At 39.3% G+C, this 27,094-nt stretch overlaps 3 protein-coding genes and 1 long non-coding RNA gene across 7 annotated transcripts in view; 2 read left to right on the forward strand and 2 right to left on the reverse strand.

Moving 5' to 3' along the window:
* Positions 1-10,891, reverse strand: part of LOC116669249 — a 35,585-nt gene extending 24,694 nt beyond the window's left edge. Inside the window, exon 1 of one of the 2 annotated variants that reach the window (XR_004326579.1) lies at positions 10,646-10,891. This is a non-coding gene — a long non-coding RNA (uncharacterized LOC116669249). The remainder of the gene's footprint in view (positions 1-10,645) is intronic. The other variant, XR_004326578.1, reaches the window with a different exon arrangement.
* Positions 10,892-10,954: 63 nt separating this feature from the next.
* On the forward strand, positions 10,955-12,188 carry PYURF (PIGY upstream reading frame). The gene is made up of 2 exons (XM_032498238.1): positions 10,955-11,256; positions 11,984-12,188. Exons 1-2 carry the CDS (start codon positions 11,054-11,056, stop codon positions 12,123-12,125), a joined length of 345 nt encoding a protein of 114 aa, XP_032354129.1. The 5' UTR covers positions 10,955-11,053; the 3' UTR covers positions 12,126-12,188.
* An 8-nt stretch (positions 12,189-12,196) lies between these two features.
* Positions 12,197-12,922, forward strand: PIGY (phosphatidylinositol glycan anchor biosynthesis class Y). Its single transcript, XM_014557532.2, has one exon. The coding sequence runs from the start codon at positions 12,229-12,231 to the stop codon at positions 12,442-12,444; it is 216 nt and encodes a 71-aa protein (XP_014413018.1). The 5' UTR covers positions 12,197-12,228; the 3' UTR covers positions 12,445-12,922.
* A 3,138-nt stretch (positions 12,923-16,060) lies between these two features.
* Positions 16,061-27,094, reverse strand: part of HERC5 (HECT and RLD domain containing E3 ubiquitin protein ligase 5) — a 37,826-nt gene continuing 26,792 nt past the window's right edge. For all 3 annotated transcript variants that reach the window (XM_032498193.1, XM_032498192.1, XM_032498197.1), the window contains 7 exons: positions 25,411-25,554; positions 24,328-24,494; positions 20,201-20,267; positions 19,219-19,289; positions 17,577-17,760; positions 17,390-17,492; positions 16,061-16,339 (listed from right to left, as the gene is read on the reverse strand). In XM_032498193.1, the coding sequence (XP_032354084.1) occupies positions 16,134-16,339; positions 17,390-17,492; positions 17,577-17,760; positions 19,219-19,289; positions 20,201-20,267; positions 24,328-24,494; positions 25,411-25,554 (942 nt within the window). In that variant the 3' untranslated portion in view covers positions 16,061-16,133. The remainder of the gene's footprint in view (positions 16,340-17,389; positions 17,493-17,576; positions 17,761-19,218; positions 19,290-20,200; positions 20,268-24,327; positions 24,495-25,410; positions 25,555-27,094) is intronic.

A 27,094-nucleotide genomic window follows, 5' to 3' on the forward strand; every position in this document is an offset into this window, starting at 1 on the left:
GAACAACCAAACATTTGGTACTGGACATGTTACATTCATTTTACAAGCATTTATTTAAAACCTGCTATGTGTTAGTCACTGTGCTAGCTGCAGGGACAAAGAAAAAAAACATACATGGCATGTGACCCAAAAGATCTTACAGATTAGCAGGGGAGACAGACATATAAGTGAATGAATGCAGTGAAGCAGTATAGGTGTATAGGTGAGGGGTGTGCGTGAGTGTGTGTGTAATCAATCATTGTACACAAAGGATAGACTGGCCAGTTCCCAGGGATCCGGGAAAAGGAGAGAGTTAGAACAATCTTCCTGAAAGACACTGTGTTAAAACTGGGTCTGAAAAGACAAATAGGGGTTTAGATGGACAAACAGAGGGAAGGGTATTTGGGGCAGGAGGAATGGCATGAGCGAAGGATAATGAAGTATGAAACAGCCTAGAGTATTTGTCAGGCAGAAAATAATTCAGAATGGCTGATTCCAAGATGGGGAGTGGCCACAGTAAGAGATGCTAGAGAGAGGCAGAGGCCAGTTCCTTGAGGGCTCATATGCCACTGTGCTAGGAAACTCTGCACAGTCCTATGGAAGTGGAGTTGGGAGTTCTTGGCATTTGTCTGCATCTGTGAATAACTAACTTGTTAAACGATCAGAGGCAAAGAAAGCAAGGTACCTTGAAGTAGGTCACTGCATGCCCAGGAGATGATTTGTGTTCATCATAATAAGGGAATGGAACTGAGAATGGGATGTTCTGTGATTTTTTTTTATATCTTACTCCATGACAAGAGAAAGATCTCCATTCTTTCTCCTTCGCTCTATCATTATAAGAGACCGGTGAGGATTCACTCTCAATGTGCCAAATGAGAAAATTCAAGTTATAATCAAATGTCATCAATGTCAATTATTTTGACAGAGAAATAGTGGCTCAGTCAAGGCAACACTGCTTGACCTTGGGTGCACGTCTTTGTTTTTTGCTTCTCATAAATCAGAGTGACAAGGGGTCAAAAATCCCTGCTCACATCTTTGAAAGAGTTTAGCAGTGAAGAAGAGAAACGCTGCAATCAGAAAACTGAGGAATGAGGGCAGGAAATAGACATTGGATACGGAAGATTATTTTGAGTAAAAGTAAAAGGTCTTTAATGAAAAAATATTTCTAATTTATATCTGTCTCATGATTCTGAATTTTTATTTATTCCCATATGAAAAAATACATACAAAAAGAATGAGAAGATGGGCCACAGACTGGGAGGAAATATTTACAAAAGACATATGTGATAAGAGACTGTTACCTAAAATGTTCAAAGAACGCTTAAAGCTCAACAACAAGAAAATGAACAACCCAATTTTAAAAATGGGCAAAAGATCTGAATAAACACCTCACCAAAGGTGATATACAGATGGAAAAAAAGCATATGAGAAGATGCTCAACTTCATACATCATGAGGGAATTGCAAATTAAAATAATGAGATATAACTACATACCAATCAGAATGGCAAAAATTAAAACACATGGACAACACCAGATGCTGACAGGGATGTAGAATAATGGGAATCTCATTCATTGCTGGTAGGAATGCAAAGTGATACACCCACTTTGGAAGAAGTTTGGCAGTTTCTTAGAAAACTAAATATATTCTTACCATATGATTCAGCAATCACATTCCTTGGTATTTACCCAAATGAGTTAAAAACTTATGTCCACACGAAAACTTGCACAAGAATGTTTATACCAGCTTTATTCGTAATTGCCAGAACTTGGAAACCACCAAGATAACCTCCAATAGATGAATGGATCAACAAATTATGATGCATCCAAACAACGAAATATTACTCAACAGTGAAAAGAAATGAGCTGTCAATCATGAAAATAAAACCTTCAATGCATATTGCTAAGTGAAAGAAGTCAATCTGAAAAGGCTACACACGGTGTGATTCCAAATATATGGCATTCAGAAAAAGACAAAACTATGGAGACATTAAAAAAAATCAGTGTTTGCCAGGGTGTTCGGGGTAGGGATGAGCAAATGGAGCACAGGGAATTTTTAGGGCAGTGAAAATACTCTGTATGATACTATAATGGTGGATGCTTGTCGTTATACCCTTGTGCACACCTATGGAATGTACAACACCAAAAGTGAATCCTAATGGAAACTACAGATTTGGGGTGATGATGATGTGTCAATGTAGGTTCACTAACTCTAAAAAATGTGCTACTCTGATGGGGGATGTTGACAGTGGGGGAGGCTGTGTGTGTTTGTGGGGGAGGGAATATGTAGGAACTCTCTGTACCTACCACTCAATTTTGTTGTGAACCTAAAATAGCTCTAAAAGTTAAGTCTACTTATTAAATACAGATATTCATATACAATTTACATATAAAATATATAAAAATTCAGAGGCCATCAGGAGGACGAAAGCCAGAAATTCCCCTAGAGCAATCACATTCAGGAGTTCAGCAATTATATATATACATATATTTTTTTAATTGAAGTATAGTCAGTTTACAATGTTAACTTTTTTTAAAATTACTTACCACTAGGTTTTTTCCAAGCTTTATTCATTTTTGGTACACGTATTACTAACTCATTTTATTTATGTATTTATTTATTTATTTATTTATTTATTTATTTATTTATTATTTAAAGGGGGGAGGTAATTAGGTTTATTTATTTATTTTTAAAGGAGGTGCTGGGGATTGAACCCAGGACCTTGTGCATGCTAAGCATGTGCTCTAGTGCTTGAGCTATATCCTACCCCTGCCAGCAATTACATTTTAAGCAAAGGTTTTTACTCAGTAAGTTTTGTGATTAATTTTTACATTAAAAGAATATTTTGGCAACAGTGTGGGGGATGAAGTGGAAAAAGACTGGAGGCATGACCTGTTAAAAGCCTATTGATGAAAAATAGGACCTAGATTAAGGGATGGATATGGCAGGACCTGATGACTGACTGCGTGTGGGAAGTGAGAGGAGGGGAGCAGTACAGGATGACTTCAGTTCTGGGGCCCAGGTGACTCAGTGGATGGCGGTATCATTCGGTGGATGGTTTAGTAAAGAGGAGGGAGAGTTGGCGGGGGTGGGGGGGATGAGCTAATAAGTTTAAGAGGGTCATTCTGTCTGATTTGATCACCTTATATAACATTGTTCAGTTTATGAGTGCTATAAGTTGGTGAATAAATTATGTTTCAATGAGATCATCACATTAAAAGAAAACAGCCTCAGTGACAAGACCAAACACTGTTTTGAAATTGGTTATTATTTCCCTTTGGAAGGAAATCAAGAAGAAACCAGGGCAGAATGAATCCCAGGGCTCTGCCCCAGGTGCTGGCAGGCCTGGCAGTCAGTGCCTGGCAGGCCAGGAAGTCAGTGCTGGACTCTGAGTCAGCCACAGATGCCCGACAGGCTGTGAAAATTAGGAAAAGCAGGCTCTCAAAACCCTGGAATTGCAACCGTAGTTTAAATAAATATACTTTTATTTTTACTTTCACTTAATCATGATTTTGGTAGTCATCATATTTGTCATTGGCAACAATTCTTTGGTGCAGGCTACATCACTGAAAAGTCAAATCAAGTTAGAATTATCAAAATCCTGAATCTCTTCAACATGGAACACACAGCTTCCTACAGTGAGAGTGAAGAACCCTTAGAGATTGTCCCTGTCTTCCTCACCTGAATACAGGGAAAGCCTTCTTTCAAAGTTCATTAACTCTTACACTATGGACTGCTTGATACAATCTCAAGATTCACTGGAAACGTACACAGAGTAAAACATCTATTGATTATCATTTTGAGAATTGCTTCAGTTGTTTTCTAAGACCTCATAAAGCACTGGCCTAAATATGGATAATTAATACAACAGTCATTAAGATCACACATTTCAAGCCTACAAACTTGCTGCCTTAATTATTTAACCTTTTCTAGGATTATGAGGCTTTTAAAATCATATTAACACCATGAAAAATTCCATTCATAATTTTCACCTAGTAAATTGGAAGAGGATATGGCTTGAGGGCTAGTATAGACATTTTGAAGAAAAAAAAGTTCTTCCTAGTATCATGTAAGAAACCCTTTCAGTCACAGGAAATGGTTAAGAAGAGGGAACTTCCCAGGCCTCACTGGGAGCAACCTGGAAAGCTTTTTCCTACTAAAACAACAATAACCAAATCCTGTTAGAGTCATAGAAGATACACACCAGGTACTTATAATATTTAAGATAATTTTTTGTTGTGAGGGGCTGTCCTGTGCACAATAAGATGTTTAGCAGCATTCCTGGCCTCTACCCAATAGCACCACCCCAACTGTAACAATCAAAAATGTCTCCACAACGTTGTCAAGTGTCCCCTGAGGCCAAAATCATCCCAGTCTGAGAATCACTGTTCTAGTCTTGCTACTGAAAGTATGGTCCGAAACTCAGCAGCATCACCTGGAAGCTTTTAAGAAATGAGGCGTACAAGCCAGCTATTCACTGTGATCTCAGTCATACTCAATCAAAATTTGCATTTTAACAAGATTCTCAGGTGACTCATATGCACATTCAAGTTTGAAAAGCACTGTCAGATTATGCAGATCATATTTATCCAGCAGCAGGAAGGAAGTGGGGAAGAAGGGGGAGGCAGGGTGTGCAAAAAGAAAAGGGAGTGAACAAAAAAAGAGATAAAAGCTAAGAAACTTAGTCAAAATTGAAAACACATATAGAACTGTAAAATCAAACATAAAAGTAGGTGGAGCATAGAAGATTTTAGGGCAGTGGAAATACTCTGTATGATACCATACTGGTAGATACATGCCATTATACATTTGTCCAAACCCAGAGACTGTCCAACACCAAGAATGAACCCTAAGGGTGATTATAATGTGTTAATGACTCTTTTGAAAAATAATAAACCATAAATCAAGCACAAATAATTTTTCTTTCTGTGAAATTTTTTACAAAGTTGCCAATGAGAAAGAAAAGGAGAAACTTTTTAAAGTGGAATTTTAAAGGAGAAAAAAATGTAAAGACAGGGAACTTAGGAGTATACTCAGTTAACCACAGGTTTAAATTACTAAGGCATAGACTAGAACAGTGACTATGAAGATCAAAGTGGGTGAACGCCAGGGGATTTATGAAGAAGGAGATTGTAAGAACTGGCAACTAGCTGGCTGTGAAACAGGTAGCACAGACTGGGTAGGTTGCTTCCTACATGGTCACTTTCCAAGCTGGGCTGCATGATCCAGACAAAAACCTTGGGGAATGGCAAATTACTTGCTGAGGCCTCAGGTGATGTCAGTTCTACCTCCTTTTATCCCTCCAATTTTACTTATATCAGAATTTTGCAAAGAATATGAAACAAATATATGTATGTATATGTACACCAGAAATTGATACATTGTAAACTGATTATATTTGAATAAAAAAAAATAATTTTGCCTGTGTAGTATCTTCCCCTCCTCAATGCTCTACTTTGAATTCTTGCAGAAAGAAAACTTCCCAAACTATTTTTCCTAAATATGACAACTCTGTCAAGAGGATGATTGTTTTCAGGAATGCTTCCCAATCCTCAGGCTTCTCCTCCTTTTTGATAGTTCAGATCGGGGTAGGCAAATTTATTTCTGTTAAAGGGCCAGATAGTAAATATTTTAGGCTTGGTAGTCTGTTCTGTTTCTGTTGCAACTGTAACCTTCAAGAATGAAAGCAGCCACAGACAGTGTGTAAACAAATGGTAGTGGCTGTGTTCCAATAAAACTTTATTTATAAAACAGGTGGTGGGCTCCATCTGGCCTTCAAGCCATCGTTTTCAACCTAAGGCCTAGTTCATTCTTTTCAGCTTGAACTCATCTCTCTAACAAAAATTTAAATAAGTAGCATGTATTGAGTACAAAGTGTCAGGTACTATTCTAAGTGATTTACATATATTATTACATTTTAATCTCACATCAACACACTGGGGTAGTTTATCACTCAAGGTTCAGGATAGGAAAACATAAATTATTCTAGGTATTTCCAGTATAAAAGAATTTAATAGACAAAGTATATGCTTATAAATTCACTGGAAGAGCAGAAATAGTGGGCTTGCTCTGGAGTTTGGGCTCTAAGTTCATCCAGAGGGCAGGCAGCTACTGCTGTGACCACTGCTGTTGCTGCCACAGCTGCCTCATGTCAGAGCAGATGTGTCCAGAGGGCCACACAGATCCAAGCCACACAAACCTCGTGTCTGTCAGAGCCTGCCTGTCAGCTCTCCTGCTGCGGGATGCTGGACTCTGTCTCCCTTTCACATCTCATGAGTGCGAACTTACTGCACATTCACATCCCTAGCTGCAGGAGAGTCTGGAACATGTACTTTTAGCTTTCCAACTTCTGCAGATAGGAGGAGGGTGAGATGGAGGCTGAGAGGGCCAAACCAGCCGGTACAGATGGGTACTATTACTATTCCTATTCCAAGCCAAGTTGCAAAGAACTTCCTGCCATTTTTCCTTGATTTCCTTTATTCTAAATGGGGAGTTGCTTATTCAGATACTTCCTCTTTGATACACTTATAGTTTTAGTGACCTCTTTTCTTATTTTTGAAGTATTTCAAAATACATATGAAAAGGCTATTTTAAAGAACAAAATAGTGGTAATGAGGCTTTTTAAGAAATACCATTCCTCTTTTCACATGTTCACAATCTAATTATGTTGAACTTTTAAGCTGAAGATCAAACCTGGCCATTTTTGTGATCAGTTTTGAAATCTGACACTTATATACAGAAGCCATTTAAAATGTGTATTAACATGCAGCCCTTCAATATCCACTCAAACCTGCATTATTTACTCTTATCTGAGCTGCTATATAGTCTGGATGGTTCATCATACTCATCTCTGCTAGCAAGTGTCTATGTCCCCATTGCAAAATTCAAATTTGTTTTCATGGATTAAAAGAGCTTATAAAAGGGGATAAAATGGGTGATGCCTGAGACTTAAGTAAATAATCTGATAGTGCTAGCTGACCCATTCTTTACTGACACTTCCCCAACCCTTTGTGGTACAGGTACAGGTTTCCCTCCCTCCTTTGTGTATCTGATGTACAATGTAAACTCAACAAGTGTTGAATAAATACACAAAGAAATGCATCATATATAAACTAGGATTTTTAGTTAACTTTATCCTATGCTGTTTACTCCACTATGAACTTCTTGAAAATTGAGATCGTATCTTTCACACTTTTATACCCGTTCTTTTTACCTCCTGTTATAATACTGAGAATACAGGAAGTTCTCAATAAATATTCATTTAACTGAATCAATGGTTTTGAAATAAAATACACATTTATCAATTATTAACCTCAAATATTAACTGGTAATATTTACATTTTTAAACTACTTAATTAAAGAAAAATTTAAGAGGGAGAAACAGTTAAAGAACAATTCACTAATATTCTAACCACCTAAACACAACCAACATTTGGTTTTTATTCATTTTTTTTTCTATTCCTAAGTTCTTGATTTAAAAAATAATTGTACTTGTGCATAAAATTTGTGTCCTGCTTTTTTTCACTTATTATATTTAATAAGCATTTTGGTATTGTTGTGATGAGTTTTTAACACTGTATAATGGTATATCCAGAGGACAGCTCCAGCTTCTAGGACAGTGTGATGTTAACTTTTTGTGTCAACTTGCCCGTGCCAAGGGGTGCCCAGATTAAATATTATTTCTGGGTGTGTCTGTGAGGGACAGATGAGATTAGCATTTGAATCAGTGGACTCAGTAAAATAGACAGCCCACTGCAAAGTGGTTGGGCATAATCCAATCCATCATAGGTCAGAATGAACAAAAAGGTGGAGGAAGAAGGAATTCATGCCTTTTGCTTCCTACCTGGCTGCCTGAGCTGCGACATCTGTCGTCTCTTGCCCTTGGACTAGGATTTATACCACCTACTTCTCTGGCTCTCAGGCCTTCAGATCCATATTGGATTTACACCACTGGCTTTCCTAGGTCTCCTGCTTTCAGAAAGATCTTAGGACTTCTCAGCTTCTATAATCATGTGAGCCAATTCCTCATAATAAACCCTTCCATACATACACACACACACACATACACACACACACACACACACACAATTAATTCTGTTTCCCTGGAGAACTCTGATAAATCTAGACAGTACCTGCCACATAGCAGGCAATCAGTAAATTAATAAGTGAATGGCAAATATAAAGAATTAAGAATTACACTTCTAAAATATTTATAATTTTTATAGGTGAGAAATGGAAAGTTCTTTGATGTTTGAAACTTGCATTACTCTATTGTTGAGGATGAATATTTTTATGCATTTATTGATCAACTGTATTTTTCTCTTTTGTGATTTTTTTCATACTTTTTGTGCATTTATCTGTTGGATCCTTGATTTTAATGAACCCGTTATAATTGTAATTTATTAACAAATTTTTTGTGACTTTTGTTCCTAAAATAGATGTCATCAAATTAAGGAAACAATTGGCAAAATAAAATCAAATCTTTATAATCACAGAAAGAAAAGTACAAGCAGGAATAAATGTGAGTTCAAATACTGGATGACGCCATCTAGTGGAAAAGTAATTTTAACTTCTCTCTCTGAACCAGAGATTCCCAAATTTCAATGTCCCAAATTTGGTATTTATGGAACTTTATTAAAATATATATCCTAGCCTCTTCTCTACCTGGAGGTTTCTATCTCATTTAATGTGTATGATAACCCAAGAGTTGTGTTTCAATATTATCCACATTGAAAACCATAAAAATTTCACGTCAGGTTCCCATTGGTACATTGTGCTTTCCTTTTTCATCAGAATTTTCTCCAGCTTCACCGCAATAAGGAATTTTGCTGCTCTGATAACATTCATTAAATGTGTAGGCTGGACCAGCCCCTATGCTAACTGCTTTATTAGTATCATTTTGTTTAATCCCCTCAACAACTCTAATAAGGTAGGTAGTACTATTATACTATTTTTACAGATGAGAAGATTGACGTAGAGAGTTTAAGAAACTTTCCCAAGATCACACAGCTAATATGGTCCCTGAGCCCAGAGCTCTGTGATGGGAAAGATCAGAGTCATGCCAATAGTAAAAAAAAAAAAAAAAAAAAAAAAAAAAAAGGACTAATGATTTTATAATTCTATGCTGTCACCTACATTCAGTTTAGTGTACTACATGCAGAAATGAGTTAGATTCCTTAATTAGTGAGGGCTGTTTAGGGACATTTTGCAACTAAATATTTACATGGTTTAGACCAATGCTTCACACACTCAGATGTTTCTTAAATATTAGATGTTGATTTGGGGTGCTATAAATTTGAAAATATTTTCAATATTCTGCTGTTACTCTCCATTTCCTCAATACTAATTTAAATTAAATTGATCTGCTTCAAACCTTCTATGTGGACGCAAACTGAAACTAATTTATTTATAACTGGTTAGAAAACCCAGTTGATAGGGATCTCTCAGCCCGGGGAGGTGAGATGAGGCTAATGAAGCTGGTCTTAAGCATGGGTGCGTGCCCCAAACCTACAGGGGCCAAGGTTCTGGCCTGCCCAGGGCCCTCTCTGTGCTGACAGAAGTCAAGCTCTACATCCCCATACCTCGCTGAAATGTATCTTTCCCATAGTTCACTCTTTCCCTAGGGCCCAAAGTATCAACTAACTGTACCTGAAAAATTAATTCCTACCACTGCCCTAGTAGGAAATAATGTGAAGGTAACACTGGAACTTTACAATAGGCCCTCTTAAGGGTACATCCCTGACAACTGCCCTATGCTGAAATCTTCTGAGCATTAGTGAACAAAGACCATCAAATAACGTAGTAGGTTTTTTTTTTTCTGAGCAAACAAACAATATAAAAGTTTCTCTACTTTTACACTGCTGAATGGAAGAGAAATCTGAACATATAATCTTGTATTTGCATCTATATATCCCTCACTCCCAACCCTACTTCCCAGGAGCTCAAAGTGTAAAATGATAAAGCCCAAAGATGCAAAAGGTTCAAGTCAATACTTAGCAAAACAAAGGGAAAAAATTGACCACTAACAAAGAATCTTCTAGTATAATGAACTGGAAAGAATGGAGAAAATTAAAATAAAAATAGATAACATGAATTGAGCATTAATTTGTCCCAGGGACTCTTCCGAATGCTCTTTGCATAAAGTACCATATTTTAATCCCCAGGAGGGAATTTCATGAGGTAGGAACAACTATTAATCTCATTATACAGATAAGGAAACTGAGTAGTTAGGTCATTTGCTGGAGTCCTACAACTAGTAAACTATTTACCTGGAACCAAGCTGTCAGGCCCCAGAGCCCAAATACTTATCCAGTACACTAATAAGAAATAGATCAAACCAGCATCATTTCCTTGGAGAGTCAGAGGCAAACGTGGGGCGAAAAGCCCACTGAATAGATCACCCATTTAGCTTAAGGACACAGCTACTTAGACTCCTTGCTGTTTCCAAGCTCACTTACAGAAACAAATTAGTTGTGCTATTATTATGCGATTGAATTCACGATGAGTTCCGCAGGGTAAGAATCTGGACATCTTAGAGGTTAAGAAGACTAAGCCGTTCTTTTCAGGGTCTTAAATTCTTTTAAATTAAAGAATAAAAAAAAAAAAAGCCAAACGACGTGACAGGAACTGTGGTAAAGACATAAAACAAAGTAATGCTTTTCACATACCCAATATGACAGTGGGTTTGAAACCTCATTTTGGTGATAACCACGTAGGTCCCAGCGTACCACTGTGTGACTGTGAGGTCCGGCCACTGGCTTCCTGGCACCCTTGCGATAGGCCCTGCTGAAAACTCAAGACATTTCTCACTTAAGCGCTCATTTTGTTTGCAATGTGTAAACGCGCTGGAACAGCCGTAAGAGGTCCCGGCGGCAGGCTGAGCGCTCAATCTCCGAGCGGTGCATCGGGAAAAGCAGTCGGGTCCGGAGCGCATCCGGAACCAAAGAGCTAGCCGCCACCTGTCGGGGGCGGCCTTTCCAGAGCACCGGGGGGCGGGGCCTGGCCGACGGAGTTGGACTGAGAACTTTCGGCTGGAGAGGCCTGGACCCGGGCTGTCAGTCCCGGGCTGCCGGACCATGCTGAGCGGAGCGTGCGGCCGGCTCGCCTCAGCGCTGCGGGGGACACTCGCGCCGCCATCCGCCGTCGCCCGGAGGTGCCTGCACGCGTCAGGGTCGCTGTCGTCCGCCGAGAAAAGCGAGAGGACGAGGAAGCCGCCCCAGGCCTTCGACCCGGCGCTGCTGGAGTTCCTGGTGTGCCCGCTCTCCAAGAAGCCGCTCAGGTGAGATTCTCCCGCTGCGGGTGGCCTCCGGTCGCGGGGAGGGGACAAGTGGGCCGCATGGCCGTTTACAGCCACTGGGGAGCTTTTTAGGTCACTCCGGGTATTCTTCGCTGCCATTGTTTGGACCCGGGCCCGCCAGCTCGCAGGAAGGGCGAGAGGAGGCCGGAAGGGACCCGAGCTCTAAACCTCCGAGTCAAAGCGCCGACTCGTAGGCTTGGATCGAAGAGTTTCTATAGATAGGTTCGCCACTGGCTGCGCATTAGAATCGCCAGGGGACCTTTTTTAAAAATGCAGATTTCCAGGCACCACCCCAGGCGGGCCAAGTCTGTAGGTCTGAGTGAGGCCCTGAGCGATTAGATATTTTCTTAAAAGGACCCTAAGTAATACTTTTGTACAGCCAGGTTTATGAACTCTTGGGATTCAGGACTAGTCCAAGGCATTACGATTTTTAAGCCAAGATGATGGACAATATTGTAGTAGCTTCCGCATTCTTGTGAAAATGCCATGTACGATTCTAAGCATGTAAGCTACGTGTGCTGCCCTTTGGCTTTTGGTTCTGGACTAGCCGATTTTTGTAAAGGCCTTCTTAACCTTTAACCTAGAATCTTTCGGATAAATAGGGATTGACTCAATGTCAAGAATTGGACACATGTTACTGTTCACTGAACATCAAGGTCTTCCAAGCATTTTGTTTTCCATGATTCATTTTGTTTTGCTTTCCCCTCAGATATGAAGCATCGACAAATGAATTGATTAATGAAGAGTTAGGAATAGCCTATCCAGTTATTGATGGGATTCCTAATATGATACCACAGGCAGCTAGGATGACACATCAGAATAAGAAGCAAGAAGAAACGGAGCGGCATTAGATCATCCTTAGAAACAACACAGAACTAAATTTTCTGAAATACCACCTACTTAAAAAAAAAAAACAAAAAAAACAGGGTGGTGGGAAATAAGTCGGGGAGAAGAATGTTTTTGTCTCTCCCTACACTGACTGTCCTTATTCCCTTGGTGTCATTAGCAGGACTGTTATACTCAGCCTCTGTGGAAGAAAACTTCCCACAGGGCTGCACGAGCACAGCCAGCCTGTGCTTTTACAGTCTGCTCTTGCCGATCACCATCCCCGTTTATGTGTTCTTCCACCTTTGGACTTGGATGGGTATTAAACTCTTCAGGCATAACTGATGCAGCTGGAGCCAAGGTGGTCTATACTAATGATATGCCTGAATGTTTGTCTCTGAAAGCTCAACCACGTGGAAATACTGGAAACCCACTTAATTTGCGAGAAAGAGGTTTTGCCTAGCTCCTCAGAGGTTTAGGACTATGGGAGGCTTAAGCTGCAGAGGTTTCTTTATTGTACTTGGGTTCTGCACTTGTTTTTTGAAGGTGAATTATACCTGGTGTTTCAGAAGAAACATTTCAACAAAGTGTCTTGTTGGAAATTAATAGCCCCAGCCATCATCTGCTGACTTTATTTCTTATCCCATTCATCTAAAAGTTACTAATTTGAAGTTTTATGTTTGTTTTAGATTCAGAGTCTTTGGTAAAATCACATGTTAAGAATGACTAAAATAATTCCAGAGGATTTCCCTGTAGAGAAATGCATTTGAACTAATGTCATATAAAACTAAAATAAAATGGAAATTTCACGAACTTGCAAAAATTCTGAGTTTGTAAAATTACCTTTGTCTTTTTAGCATCAGATGCTTATATTAACAATAATAAAATAAGACATTGAAATTTTCCATAAAACAATTTGCAGGCTTTTTTTTTTTTTCTTTTGGTCACAAGACTGTGATTCTAAGGAAGAGAAAATACAAAATATTCTAAATTTTAAACTGTAAGCTGTGTTTAGAGAGGCACTTAATAGCCAAACTAGAGTGATTTCCCAGGAAAGTATATGCCTCTGGGGGTTAGAGGTGGGGTTGAAAGACTTGCAAATAGCTGATTATGTCCTATTGATTTAGGGCTATGTTTTGAGCCACATTTCCTGCCATAGAAGACCTATTTAGCACTACTGAGGGAATGAGCATTTGACACATTAAAAGTTACTGATTTTCCTGAATTTTAACAAGACTGATCAGTACAGTAACTGTCTCAGAGGTATAACATAAATGTTTCAGTAGTTACGCTAAAGAAACCTAAGAACTGAATATAAACTTAATTGATTTTTAATAGAATCTTAGTTTAACAGAAGCTGTAGACAGTGATTCTTCCCCTTCAAAAGAAAATTAAAACATGAGGTAAGATGTATTTTCTATTGCATTAATTCAATGTGTATACTGTAGTACAAGTTGTTTTTAAAATTACCCTATGGCAATATGCAAATAACCCAGAAGACTATAGAGGTTCCCATCATTTCCTGAGATGGCATTATTCTTTTTAATTTACCCTAAATCTCACTATGGTCATGTAACCGAGCAGGACCCTGTAGGGTCTCCCATGGGCAGACCCCTCCCCCAGATCCTCTGCTGCAGCTCCTCTCTGAGTACCCAGTTAACAGTATTTCATGTATATTTCCTGAGTTTTGCAGATGCCAAATACCACCACCAAAGGGAAGAAATTAACTACTTGATGATTGTGCCCACGTAGTCCCCAGACTTTCTGGTGCCTAGGGATTAATAGTGTTGACAGCCCCGTTACCTCAACATCAACCAATCAAGTCTTAAGCCTTCTATATTTTGTCCACTACATTCTGCTACTTCTAGTAACCGTCTCAGATGTGACACCCTTTCTTGGGAATTCTCCATCGGTTTTCTAGTGGGTTCCTTTCCTAAGTTCCTCACAGCACAGCCTGTCCTTTATGGGGACTCCTTCACTAGCTTCCCATTTCAGAACTCATGCCACACGCACCATCACATTGACCGCACCACCTCCCAGTGCACTGTAAACCCACTGATTCTATCACTAATTGGGACTCTTCCTCCTCAACCATCAACTGACACAGTGGCATGGGACCTCTTGCCCCCTCAGAGCCTCTTAAGATTATCTTCCCTAGTGTCCTCATCCGCATCACTGACAGGGATCGTATTTAACCACCTTGTTAATGAGAGCCTTCCCACCAGCTTTTTAAGTGGGAATTTTTCACTCTGAGGATATAAAAAAGGCCTTGCTATGACCTACTCTCCCTCTGCATTTTCTTCCATTCTTGCAGAGGGGCTTTTAACGAAGTCTCTTTGAACTTCAGACTCTGCATCAGTAACATGGAAATGATGATACCTACTTCCAGAGCTGGTGGGCATTTTAAGTGAGGTAGGAAATATGAAGTTACCTGCTACAGCCAAGAGCCACAGTAAATTCTCACTAGTGCACATAGTCGAGGAGGGAAAGGCCTGTCCCCTTTTCTAAGTTCTGTCTCTCTTAGTGAAACAGTCCATTTGGAGGTGACTGCTGTCTTCCACACATGCCACTAGGTGGCACTTCTGGCTAACTTACGGGACCCCTGGTAGCTAAGCAAGCAGGAGGAACCAGAGACTACACATGGGAAATGCAGAGCTAGGTAGCCGTATTCCACAAACACTAATTCATTCTCATGGCATCCACTAGATAGCCATGATCTCCACAGGGAATCCTGAGAAACAACCTGGATGGGGGAGGTGGAACTGAAGACATAAGGTGAGGAAGCAGGAAGGGTAGGGGTGGGTGAGAAGAGGGTTCCAGGCAAAAGACAGACTGTGTGAAAACGCAGGAAAGAGACTGTGGCCCGTTCAGGAAACGGAGGTGGTTACAGCTGACTAGAATGTGGCACACCATGTGTGCAGGGCAGTGGTGGGAGACCAGGCTGGAGCTGGGCAGGGGGCACATCAGGAAGGATTCGGGAGCTGTAATAACAGCGTTAATGCAAATGGACTTTATCGCTTTAAAATTGTTTTGGTATATGCAGCTGATAAACACTGGCTCTCCTTCACAAAAAAGGAGGGAAAAAGCACATGCAAAATTGCAGGGGTTTTGTGTGTCATGGACCCCTTTGGTGGCAAGTCCTTATATTTGTACTAATATATTAGCCACCAGTCACATATAGATACTGAGCATTTGAAATGTGGCTAGTGTGACAGGACCTGAATTTTACATTTCATTTAATTTTAATTAAATAGCCACATATTGGACAGCACAGCCCTAGACTCCCTTTTTCTCCCACTACTACCCATGAAAGTTTTCTCACTCCAAAAACTAAACTTTATCTGCAGCAGGGGTCCAGCTCACTCTGCCTTGCAGATCTAGATTTCTGGCATGCAGGTAGAGACATGGACTACTCAGAAAAAATGGCTGTGATGCTGGAGTAGATCAGTTCCTGTGGGTCAGAGAGAGAGAGCTAGGTATCAGCAGCACAGAAGGAACAGCTGACGTCGTGGCATTGAGAAGGAGTGCAAAGTGAGAAAGACAACTACACCACGTTAGGTCCAGGGAGTGAGAGAAGCAGGCAGAAAAGGAGGCAAAGGACATGGGAAGGTAGCCAAGAGAAGGCAAGCCGTGCAGTTCCTGAGAGCTTGGAGGAGAAAGTAGTCAGAGGTTTCCAAGGCCATACATATATTTGAGATGGAAATGGGCAATTTTCTACTGAAATTTACAAACAGAAAGTCACCTATGACTTTTATTAGAGCAGTTTGAGAGGGAGAAGAACCATTTCAGCCCTGGACAAACTACCCAGACGTTTATGAGGGAAAAGAAAAACTTCTATCTCGTTTCATGTTTCAGGATCACCTTGTTTTAACAGCCTAATCTATATCATTATTAATACATCTTACGTGTAAAAAGAGCAGTTCTCAAAAGGCAGATAAACACACTGAACAGTCAGCAAGACTTCAATGTTAATTTTTGAGTTAATTTTATTTTTGAAAGCATTTCCCCAAAGGGGTAAGGAGTGCGGGGCAGGGTCAGCCGAAGCCCCTGTTGTTGTTGATGGCTACCTGAAGTGCTTCTTCCACCCTTTCCATTGTAGAGTATTTAGGGAGGTAGAGGACACTAAAACATGTCTGTGCTCTTATGGGATCTCTCTCATTCAAATTTTCAGGACAGCAAAATGTTATTTTCATGTTCTGTAAACCTTTTACTTGAATTCTGTCGGTTCCTGTAAGAAATACTAAAAGGAAGAATAAAAATGAGTGATCTGTTTCACTGAGACCAAAATTTATAGGGAGAAAATGTGTTTATTCAACACACACGTGCAGAGTCCTACACTGAGCTGCGCTGGAGACCATTATTAGGACAAAGTCTGACACAGAGCCACTACTCTCAAGCAGCTTACAGTCTGGCTGGGAATATTAGATTGTATAGGAAAAGACAAACAGCAAGAGAAAAAAAGAAGGGTGTAAGGCAGCCCAGCAAGGTGCCATGGATCTAAGTCCCTCCTGAGTGTAAATGCTGTACTTCAGAGCAGGGAGAATCAGGCTGGGATGACCAGGGAGACTTCTGACAGTTGGGAATTAAGTTGAACCTTTAAAGAGGGAAAGGTTTAGAGGGGCAACAAGGAGGGAGGTGAAGGGTCAAGGCAGGGATGGATCTTCTGAGAAAGCTGGAGGTGGGAGGCACAGGGTGAGCTCTGGACACCTTGTCCCTTGTACGGACAAGAGAACTACTTGGCCAGAACAAAGATTTCCTCTAAGAGTTGAGATTGGAAAGTTAGGTTGGGCTTCTGAAGAAGTCTGAGTATCTTCCAACATACATGTTATCCATAAAAATAAGAATAAGAAGACAAATGTTTCTCAAAAATAAGTACAGAAACTGAGTAAGAAAATGAGAGAGAAAGTCATTAAACAAGTCTCAGGAAAACCACCAAGTCGGCATAAAACTGAGATCAAAATCTAAAGGTGAGGCAGAAAACTGGAGACAAGTGACTATACAGCTTGGTTAATCCCACAGAGCCTGGGTGACTGAATGATGACACAGTGACAGAAAGAAGGCTCAATATTTAGCTCAAAGAAAAGAACAGGCAGAGTTGAAAATCAAAGGAAAAAGACCTATATTAACATTTGGTTTTTGATGTTGGGACAGCCTGGCATAGAGGACATCAACTGGACTAGGAGTGGCTCTTACACTGTGACTCATTGTAAATGGTGCCTCTGACAAACAAGACTTCCTTATCTCACAAAAAGCCATGATTCTATAGAACTACTCCTGATGTAATACTTACCAAGGAATTTTTTCTTTTCCTCCAAAGTCAATTTGTGTAAAGCCTTCCAAAACATCACTATGGTGGGATGTGAATTGTCGTATCCTTGTGCATAATGTGCATTCTACAGAAAAATGCAAAAAAAAAAAAAATTCAAGAATCAAACAAACAAAATTTTAATTTAAACTTCTTGGCCTGTATGAAGTACCTTTTCAAATGTTTCCCAGTCGTAATCTGTATTTCCAATAATCACATCCTTGAGTTCTTCAGGATGGAAAAATTCAATAATCTCCTTGTCACACACTTTATAAAATCCTCTTTGAAACTCTTCATAAACTGCCTTTACAGAGATGTTGAAGATGTAATTGACATACTTAGAAACATAGTCTCTCCTTTAACGAAACAAAAAATGATTTCAGCTTATTGTAATATCCTGAACAAAAGTAGGGGAGGGGGTGAAAAGAATGATAAAAATAAAGAGCTAGAACACCTAACAACCGGTGCCATGAACTTAGAGCTGTGTTTCACATATTATCTAATTTAATCTTCATAAAATTCTCTGAGGCAGGTTCTTGGGGCATTTTGGTGAAGAGGAAACTGAGCCACAGTGAAGGTACATGATGCTCAAGGTCACGCAGTTAGGAGAATTGTCAGATTAGAAAAGAGGAAGTTTGGAAGAATAAAACCTGACCTGTTATCGGTGATCAGCTCTGGGGAATGGGCTGGGGAGATGGAGGAAACTTTTCATATTTTATCTTACACTCTTCTGTACTGTATGAATTTGTCAAAGTGAGTAATATTATTTGTGGTTAGACACAAACAAAAAGGGGATTTATGCATCTAGCTATGATGAGCAGCTGGCAGCAAATGTTCCCGGCCGGAAGAACTGGAAAGAGCCGGGTAACACACCAAAGCACATCTAGCTCCAGGCTTCCGAATCTGAGTCAAGACTCAAGAAGCCTCTGGACTAAGAGAGAAGGGAACTCTCTGAGGTGAGCCCAGCACTCGACTTGCAGTTTCTTCCTTTGGGCACGTTTGCTAATTCTTTTACGGAAAGGGGCCAGAGGCAGTCAGTCATACTATGGATAAATTGGGGCTTATCCATAAAATGTACCCAAGAGCTAGAAGTGTTCTGTTTCTTGATCTGCAAACTTATAATTTGTATACTTTTCTGTATGTTATGCTACAATACAAAGGTTTTTAAAATAAAGATTTAAAAAAAATCAAAGAAAAACATTTGGCTTAGGCTAGCAGGCTCACTAGACATCTCTTTGCTACTCTGCCCAGTTATCAAGGGAACATTCATTCTATGATCCCAAACTCTATGGCTTTAAATGGCATCCCATTAGGTACCAGGAAATCAAGATACCACAGCAACCTCTAATAATATTAACAAAACTAAGTGCCTGCTAGGGACCGGGCACCGCTGTGGACCACTCTAGGTACTGGATATAGTACAGTGGTGAGCAACGCAGACCAAGTCCCTGCCATCACGCAGCTCCTTAGAGCTGGGGGAAACACTGATAAGTAAAGAAGCAAAAAATCCAAAAGGTAGGTAATGTGTGACATGAAAAGAAAAAGTAAAGCAGGGCAAGGGGATAAAGAGAGAAGTCAGTGGTATCATTCTAGACAAGAAGATAAAGGAAGGCCTCCCCAAGAAAGCCATTTCCTTCTCAGCCAGAATACAAAGTCCAGGAGACACACTCATATACACAATATGCACCAACTCTCTGCCTTATTGAAAAGTGATTACTTAAGACAGGAAAATGATAATTACAAGGAATTTTCAGAGTCCAGTGAAATAAATATAGTGTATAAAAAACCCAAACATTTCATTTCTTTGTACCTACTTGTTAGTCTGGCTGACAATTACGTGACTTCCATCAGGAATTAAGTCTACATCATTTTTGTCCCAGTGCACCTGTAACCACAAATGAACTCATATAGTATCTCCCAAGTAATCATAAACATCTACTATCAACAAAAACACTTTGGAGCACACCTCTTTTCCTCAAAAATTTGTAGAAATGTACTTTTTTGTCATAAAAATGAGCGAGAAATGTATAAATAAAAAATTACCACCTTTATCATGCAGAATGGAAAATGAATTTTTTACAAAAACTTGAATTATCTATTTCAGCTGATCATACTAAAAAAATTAATTGGAAAATTGCCACCTCAGTATTCACTTTATACAGTACAGACCCAGTGTGGTAGATTAGCAAAAAAAAAAAAAAAAAAAGGCCACCAGTTCCTCCCATCCCGGTATTCTTGCCCCTCTGCAATGTGACCCACCTCCCATCAAGGGGGGAGTCTATTTCTTTGGCCCGTGTATCTGGGTGAGGCCATGTGAAGTACTCTGGCCAACAGGGTATGGCAGGAGCAAAACCTTGAAAAGAAGCTGAGGTGTTGGGGCCTGCCATCTCTTTCCACTCTGTGTAACCCTGAGACCACTCTGTGAAGACGCCTCAGAGCCTGGAGGACAAGAGACCACTAGCACAGAGACAGCTGTTCCAGAGGACACCCCATAAACTGACCAGCCTGCCAATGACCAGGTATGTGAGCAAGGCCACTGTGGACCGTGCAGCCCGGCCAAGTCAGCCCTGTCCGGAAACCCATAGAATCACGTTTCTTGCTTTAAGCCACTAAGTTTAGATGTTGGCTGCTAAATAGTAAAAGCTAACTGATACACCCTGCTCATGAAAAATGAAAACAAAACAAAACAAAAGCACCTTTTGTACTAGCTTGGTTCAGTTTGGTTTTTTACTAAAGGTACGTATACAAAGGTTAATCAGTTTAAATATGATCTGCAATTTCATTATTGTTACTCACATTAAAACAGACGTGAAATACTTCCCCAAAGTCATTGCCTTCATCATCCAGAAGTGTTTGCAAACTCCTAAGGAACAAATGATTTTGTGTTTAAGAAATCAATAATCACGACAGCTACACTAAAATAAACGTCAAGAGCATGCCTGTTCTCAAGGTGGGGGGTCAGGGTCAGTTCACAGCACCTGTTTCTGTGTATTAAGAGTCTAACTAGGGCCAGACCTCACCCAAGGTGTGAGAATGGAGGTTTATTTGCAATTCTGTAGGCTCTCCACCTAATTCCCAGCTCTCTTCCCTCCACCCCAACTTCTTTTACCCCGTGACTGTAGGCATCTGTTCTGAAAAGGATCGCTAACACACTCACTGATACAGAAACTCAAACTGGTGTCACCTTTCCTTGAGCTTTTAAATTTTACTTACAGAATAATAGATGTCCTTTTAATTATCAAGTTATCTCTTAAAATTTTTGAGGAATAGGTGGGTCAAAAGACCTTCTCTCTATCTCCTGTCCCAATATCCTCAAGCTTAAGACAGACAAGAAATTTCACTGCCTTAATTGTCTCAAGGCATCTGTGAGAACAGAGGTTATATCAGCATGGAGGTCAGTCTTTTTATATTTCCATCTTCTGTTGTTCTAATGGTACTTTATAAAATTTCTTTTAAAGTAATACATCGCTTATTATAGTATGTGGTCCTTCACTCATTTATTCATTCAACAAACACTAAGTACTTGATATGGCAGGCATAAGGGATATAAAGTTGAGACATAAATTATTATCAATAAGCCCTGAGAATAGTAGGGTTGATGAAAGTCTTACCTACAGTGCTATCAGGTATGTGCAGCCAAAAACAATATAAAGGTACAATTTGGGAGAGCGTGCTTAACTCTTTCTGAAGGGATTTATGTCACTGGGGAAGGCCTCTGGGAGAAGGTGGAATCCAAGTTGACTTTCTCCCTTGATGGATTTTTTTTATTACCATACTGTGATAAGATGCTGGGTCTTTTATTATGGGATCAGGATAAAAATAGACTGTATTTTATTCATTGTGTTTTTTGGGGGGTGAGGGAGAGTAATGGGAACTTGGCTGACAAATTTGGATTCATCGTAATACTTGGTTCATGATACTCTGTCATTATATGTCCATCTACAGTTTATTTGCTTATTTATGGGTGTGTTTATGAAGAACATCTGTGAACCTGCATCCCCAAACAAGAACTAAAACATTGCCAACATCTTATACCTACCTATCAGGGGTACCTCCCTTATCTTATTTTTCTACCACCCCCTAAATGTTACACAAATATTTACGATTTGAAGAGGATCTTTTCATCAAAGTATCTCTTGATGAACAGGGAACTTCCTTCATCTTACTGCAATTAAATTTATCAATCCTTCCTTTAATGTACCAACATTAACTTTTTATGTCTTGCTTGAGAAGTCCCAACGGTGAGAAAGGTATGTGTCCATATTTTCATCATTTTTGCATTCAATATTTAAGTCCTTTATCCATACAGAGTTGATTTTTTTTGTATGCCCTAAGGTGCCTGCCCTCATTTTTTCCCTGGATGCATTAACTGACTAGTACTTCTATTCCCACTGATTTAATCTACTACCTCTAACAAAGTGCCATGTGTGTAGGGTCAGTTTCTGTGCTCTCCTGTCCCACTAGAAAGCCTGCATCAATACCATACTGCCCTAACTAATGCAGCTTTCTAATGACCCTTGATACCTGGTTGGCTAGGTTCCCCATCCTTATTCACCTTACAAATTATTTCTGGCTATTCCTGGCCCTTTGTTCATCTATATAAATTTTAAATCAGCATGTCAAGTTTTTGTTTTTTTTTCTTTTTTAAACCTGCTAGGATTAAAATAGGAGTCGCAATGAATATAGAGATCAGTGATTCTCCAAGTGTGACCCAGACCAACAACTTGTGGGAATCCCTAAGGCCTTTATAGGGGTCCACAAAGTCAAAACTGTTTTCTTAATACTAAGATGTTACCTCCTTCACATTCTGTTCTGAGTACAAGGCAGAATTTTCTAGGGGCTATATGAAAGCTAACAGATGAGTGTGTATTTCTGTATTTAAAATATGTATCACTTTTAACTTCCAATACTGTAAATACCAACAAATGTAAACAATGTAAGATATACATAAAAGCTCTCCGGGGTCCTCTCTTAATTTTTAAGAGAGTCTTAAGACATAAAAGTTTGAGTAATGCTAATACATATTTAATGATCTTTACCTTTACTGAGTTTATGTATATTTGGTTTATTAAGTCTTCTTATGCATAAGCTTTCAATGTTTTCAGTTAAAAAAAATTATCTCCTGCTTTCTAAACCTCTCAATATTTTTTTCCTTATAAGTATAGTTAGTATATTGGTTAATAATGGGATTCTGGAGCCAGACTGCCTATATTCAAATCATGGTTCTGTCACTGTGGGGTCTGGGGCAAGCTACCTCACTTGTGTGCGTTTCAGTTTCCTAATCTGTAAAATAGGAATAATAGGATCATACTCCTGTTCTCATTCTTTTAAAAATCTCCACAGTATTCCACTGTGTAAATATACCAAAAATACTAATTCCCTTACTGAGGAACTAGACATGCGCATCAGTGTTACACAGATCTTTGCGTGACTGTGTGTTTCTGAGTGGGAAATGTCTAAAGGTCAAAGGAGCAAACGTGTTTTGATGCTAAGTACAGTAGTCCCCCCTTATCCACGGTTTTGCTTTATGCCGTTCCATGAAGCAGGATGAAATCTCAGGCCCTCCCACTCTGTCTGTCCGGTACATGAGTCATCCCTTTCTCCAGCAGATCCCTAGTCACCTAGAAGCTGTCTTGTGACCCCTGCAGCATCGAAGTGCTTGTGTTCTAGTGACCCTTATTTTACTTAATATTGGGCCCAAAGCGCAAGAGCAGTGATGCTGGCAATTCAGATGTGCCAGAGGGAAGCATGAAGAGTATCCTTTAAGTGAAAAGGCAGAAGTTCTTGAGTTAATAAGGAAAGAAAAGAAAAAAAATCATACGCTGAGATTGCTAGGACCTCCAGTAAGAAAAGAATCTTCCATCTGTGAAACTGAAGAAAGAAAAAGAAACTCATGCTGTTGCGCCTCAACTGTAAAAGTTACAGGCAAGGTGCATGACAAGTGCTCAGTTAGGATGGAAAAGGCATTAGGTTTGTACAATAAGGTATTTGGAGAGAGAGAGAGACCACATTCACATAACTTTTATTACACTGTATTGTTATAATTGTTCTACTTCATTGTTAGTCATTATTAATCTCATACTGTGCTGACTGTATACACTAAGTTTTATCATAGTTATGTCATGTCTAGAGGAAAACATGGTAGATACAGGGTTCAACACTACCCATGGTCTCAGGCATCCACTGGGGGTGCTGGAACACATCTCCCACAGGTAAGGGGGTACCGCTATATAGCCACCCTGTGTGCTGAAAACAAGTTACCAGTTTACACTTCCACTCACAATTCCTCAAATTAGAGGGTTCCCACACCCTTGCTGACACGACCATCACCAGCATTTCCAACCACTGTCAACTTGAAATGCATATTAGCCTCTTATTTTAGTATGCATTCCACGATCACTAGTGAGATTGACCGTCTTTTATTTTATGAGCCATTTCTATTGCTTCTTCTGTGAGTTGCCTTCTTGTATACTCTGACAACGTTTCTTACAGGAACGCTTTACAGAGTAGGGATATTAACCCTTTCTATTATGTGTTACCAATATATTTTCAAGGTGGTGGCTTGTCTTTTAACTTAGAAGTAAGTTTTCATTTTAAAGGTGATGATGTGAAACAACTTTTAAAATAAACGTCACTTGCAGGCTGTGCACTGAAGTGTAACTTGTGCTCTGTCACGACTGTCTCTACACAAATAAAGTCCAAAGGTTAATGCAAGCAGTGAGGACTAATACAAAAAACCAACTTTTCTTAATTTTAGAAAGTCAAATTCTTATCTAACAATTCTTGCCAAAGTTAAAACTGGTTTAAAGTATCTAGAATGCTACTGTTGAATGTGAAAACACTACAGGGGTGTGTGTGTGTTTAAATATTTATCTAAATATATGTTATACAGAGTTCTGAAAAAAACAGTTATGTTAACTTACTTTCCCAAAACAGGACTGAGTTCTTTCAAGTCTTCTAATGATGGTGTTTGGTCCAAAAGTTTCTTAAACAGAGCCAGTGGGAAAGGGATGTTGGCAACATTGCAATTGAACAGACAAAGTCCACACAGAACCCCAAAGAAGAAGTAACTCTTCTTCTCAAATAGAGGCTGAAAAGAAAAAAAAACTTAATATACAATGAATTTTTAGCAGTACAATGGAGTATTTATATTAAGTAAACCTTTTCACAAAATCAAATCACAAATTAAAACCAAAAAATTTGAGGTAAGAATATTTAGAGTTTATATTCAATCAGTAAGTCAATTTAAATCCTTGCCACAGTTTTGGTTACTAAATGCGTTAACAGGATGGGGTGAGGGTATAGGAGAGCTGCTGCTGAGTGGGAAAAAACTGCAATGAGTAGCAAATTAGTCCTAGAAATCAAATGCACAGTAGAGTGAAGAGGGACAACAATACCCTATCACAGTCATCAAACTTGCTGAGATACCAGACCTTAATCATTCCAACCACTAAAAAGAAACAAGTGATGTGACAGTGGTGTTAATTATCACTAAAATGGCAACCATATTATAATATAAATGTATCAAATCAACATGTTATACAACTTAAATTTACATAATCTTATAAGTCAAATATATTTCAATAAAAAATAAAAGTATTAACAGGAATACAAACACATGAGGCTCGTAGTCCTTATAAACTAAAGGTTTCATAATTTCTTTTCATAGCCTTTGTCTTTAAATTCATTGGGGCAAAACAGAACTAAAAGAATGAATGCCTGAGAAAGGAAGGGTTCATTTTAATCTACACATTGTATAAATGGTCAAAAACACACACACATATGTATATATATGGCTTAAGTTCTCCATGTGGACATGGAAACTCAGGGAGAGGTCTGCATGTTAGAGAAAATAACACATTTTTAGAATTAAAATTTATCTCCATAATTATATCACTAATTCCTCTCCTATTTATATAGAACAGTCTACAGAACCTAATTTTCTATGGTGCATGATATGCCTTTTCTATCAGGAAATAGCATAAGCAAAGAAAAAGAGGACTTACCTTGACAGGAAACCACATGCAGGAAGCCTCTTCAGGATATGTGAACAAGCCGTACTCTGGTCGGGTCATTTCTTTAAACAGACAGTGGAAAAACTCTGCCCTGACACCTCCAAAGTCATATCCAATTTCTCCACTAAATGAAACCTAAGGAAACAGAGTAAATGATGCATCACTTGCAGAACTCTGTATTGCTGTATTCAATCTCATTTAATAATTATTTGTGGACCCAAGTGTTTGGTAGGCACTGTGGTAAGCAAGTTACTCATGTTATATTTAATTTTCCTATTAATCCTATGAGGGTGGAGAGGCTTCAAGAACTTGACCAACTTTCCCAAGGTTACACAGCTGCTAAGACTTAATCCTCTGTCTGCCAAACCCAAGAGTCTGATGTCTTTACATTAACTTGACCTCAACTGGCATCATTTTTATAGTCATAAGCTATATTAAGCATAATGGAAATAAACATAAAGAAATCATAAATGTTAAGATTTTCAAAAAACAGAAAAACCAAAGCACACATAAAGCACTTACTGGCTTGGCTGCTGATTCCATGAGAAGGCAGCCTCCCACCTGTTGACACCAATCCCTCCTCAAGATAATTCTCTCATAACCCATCTCTGCTCCTTTAATTACTCGCTCTCTTCCTTCCTGCCTTCCTTCCTGGAATCCTTCACATCAGTTTACAAATGTGTTAATAAGCCCTCCCTTATTCTTACAAGAAAAAAAAAAATCTCAACACTATTGTTTCCAATACAGACGATACTGGCTTCCTCTCCTCTAACACCAACTTCCAAACCCTTTTCTCTACTTATAAATGCTTCTCTCCATGGGGACCAGGAGCCTTGGACTCCCCACTTCCAGGGACTTTTTCTCATGCCCCATCTCCTTGATTTCACCAACTCATTTTCCACTGCTGGTCACCTCCTCTTTCCTCACTCTCTTCCCCCTGCCTTCTCTCATGAAGCACTGTTGAGGTTTTTGTTTCTCTCTTCTTTCTCGTGCTGCTTTAGTAACAGAAATCCCTGCAGCTCTGTGCCCGCACTGCTGTCCTCTCTCTGCTCTCTCCACGAATGCTCATTTTTTCTTTAAATTTCATTCATCACGTGCACAGGTTTAACCCTCCTATCCATTCTGTCTTCTCTCCTGACTGACACACGCTCATTCCAAAGGTCTGCTCAGCATTTCCATCTGGAATATTCCGACAGCACTCCCGAAAGCTCTTTTTACTGGGTTATTTGGATTGAAAGCCTCTTCTACTTTGCAGAGATGCAAGTTTCAAACCTCAGTGAGTTATTTAAAATCTTTATCATAAGACCAAGCGTCAAACCCTTACCCTGCCCCTTCATTTGGGCAAGCTCTTTAATCTCACAAAGCCTCAGTTTTCCCACAAGATCATCAGAAAGATTAAATGGGATAACACAGGTAAAATGCTTCACATAGTCTAGAAAATGGTAACTGCTTATCAAATGTTACCTACATTTTTTAAATGAATGAATGAAATATAAAAGTGGAACTAAAATAACTGAGTGGACTGGCTGGCTGACAAAGGTTAGAATCACTTAATGAGTTCGTAAGATTTTTAAATTATGTATGTGCAAAAATATGTGGAAACGCCAACTCTAACTGTAAACCTCAGTGCAACATACTTTTAGCTTTAGTCAAGTCAATCATTCTTTAATCTGAA

This window comes from Camelus ferus, chromosome 2, assembly GCF_009834535.1.
Source record: "Camelus ferus isolate YT-003-E chromosome 2, BCGSAC_Cfer_1.0, whole genome shotgun sequence".
Taxonomy (NCBI): Eukaryota; Metazoa; Chordata; class Mammalia; order Artiodactyla; family Camelidae; genus Camelus; species Camelus ferus.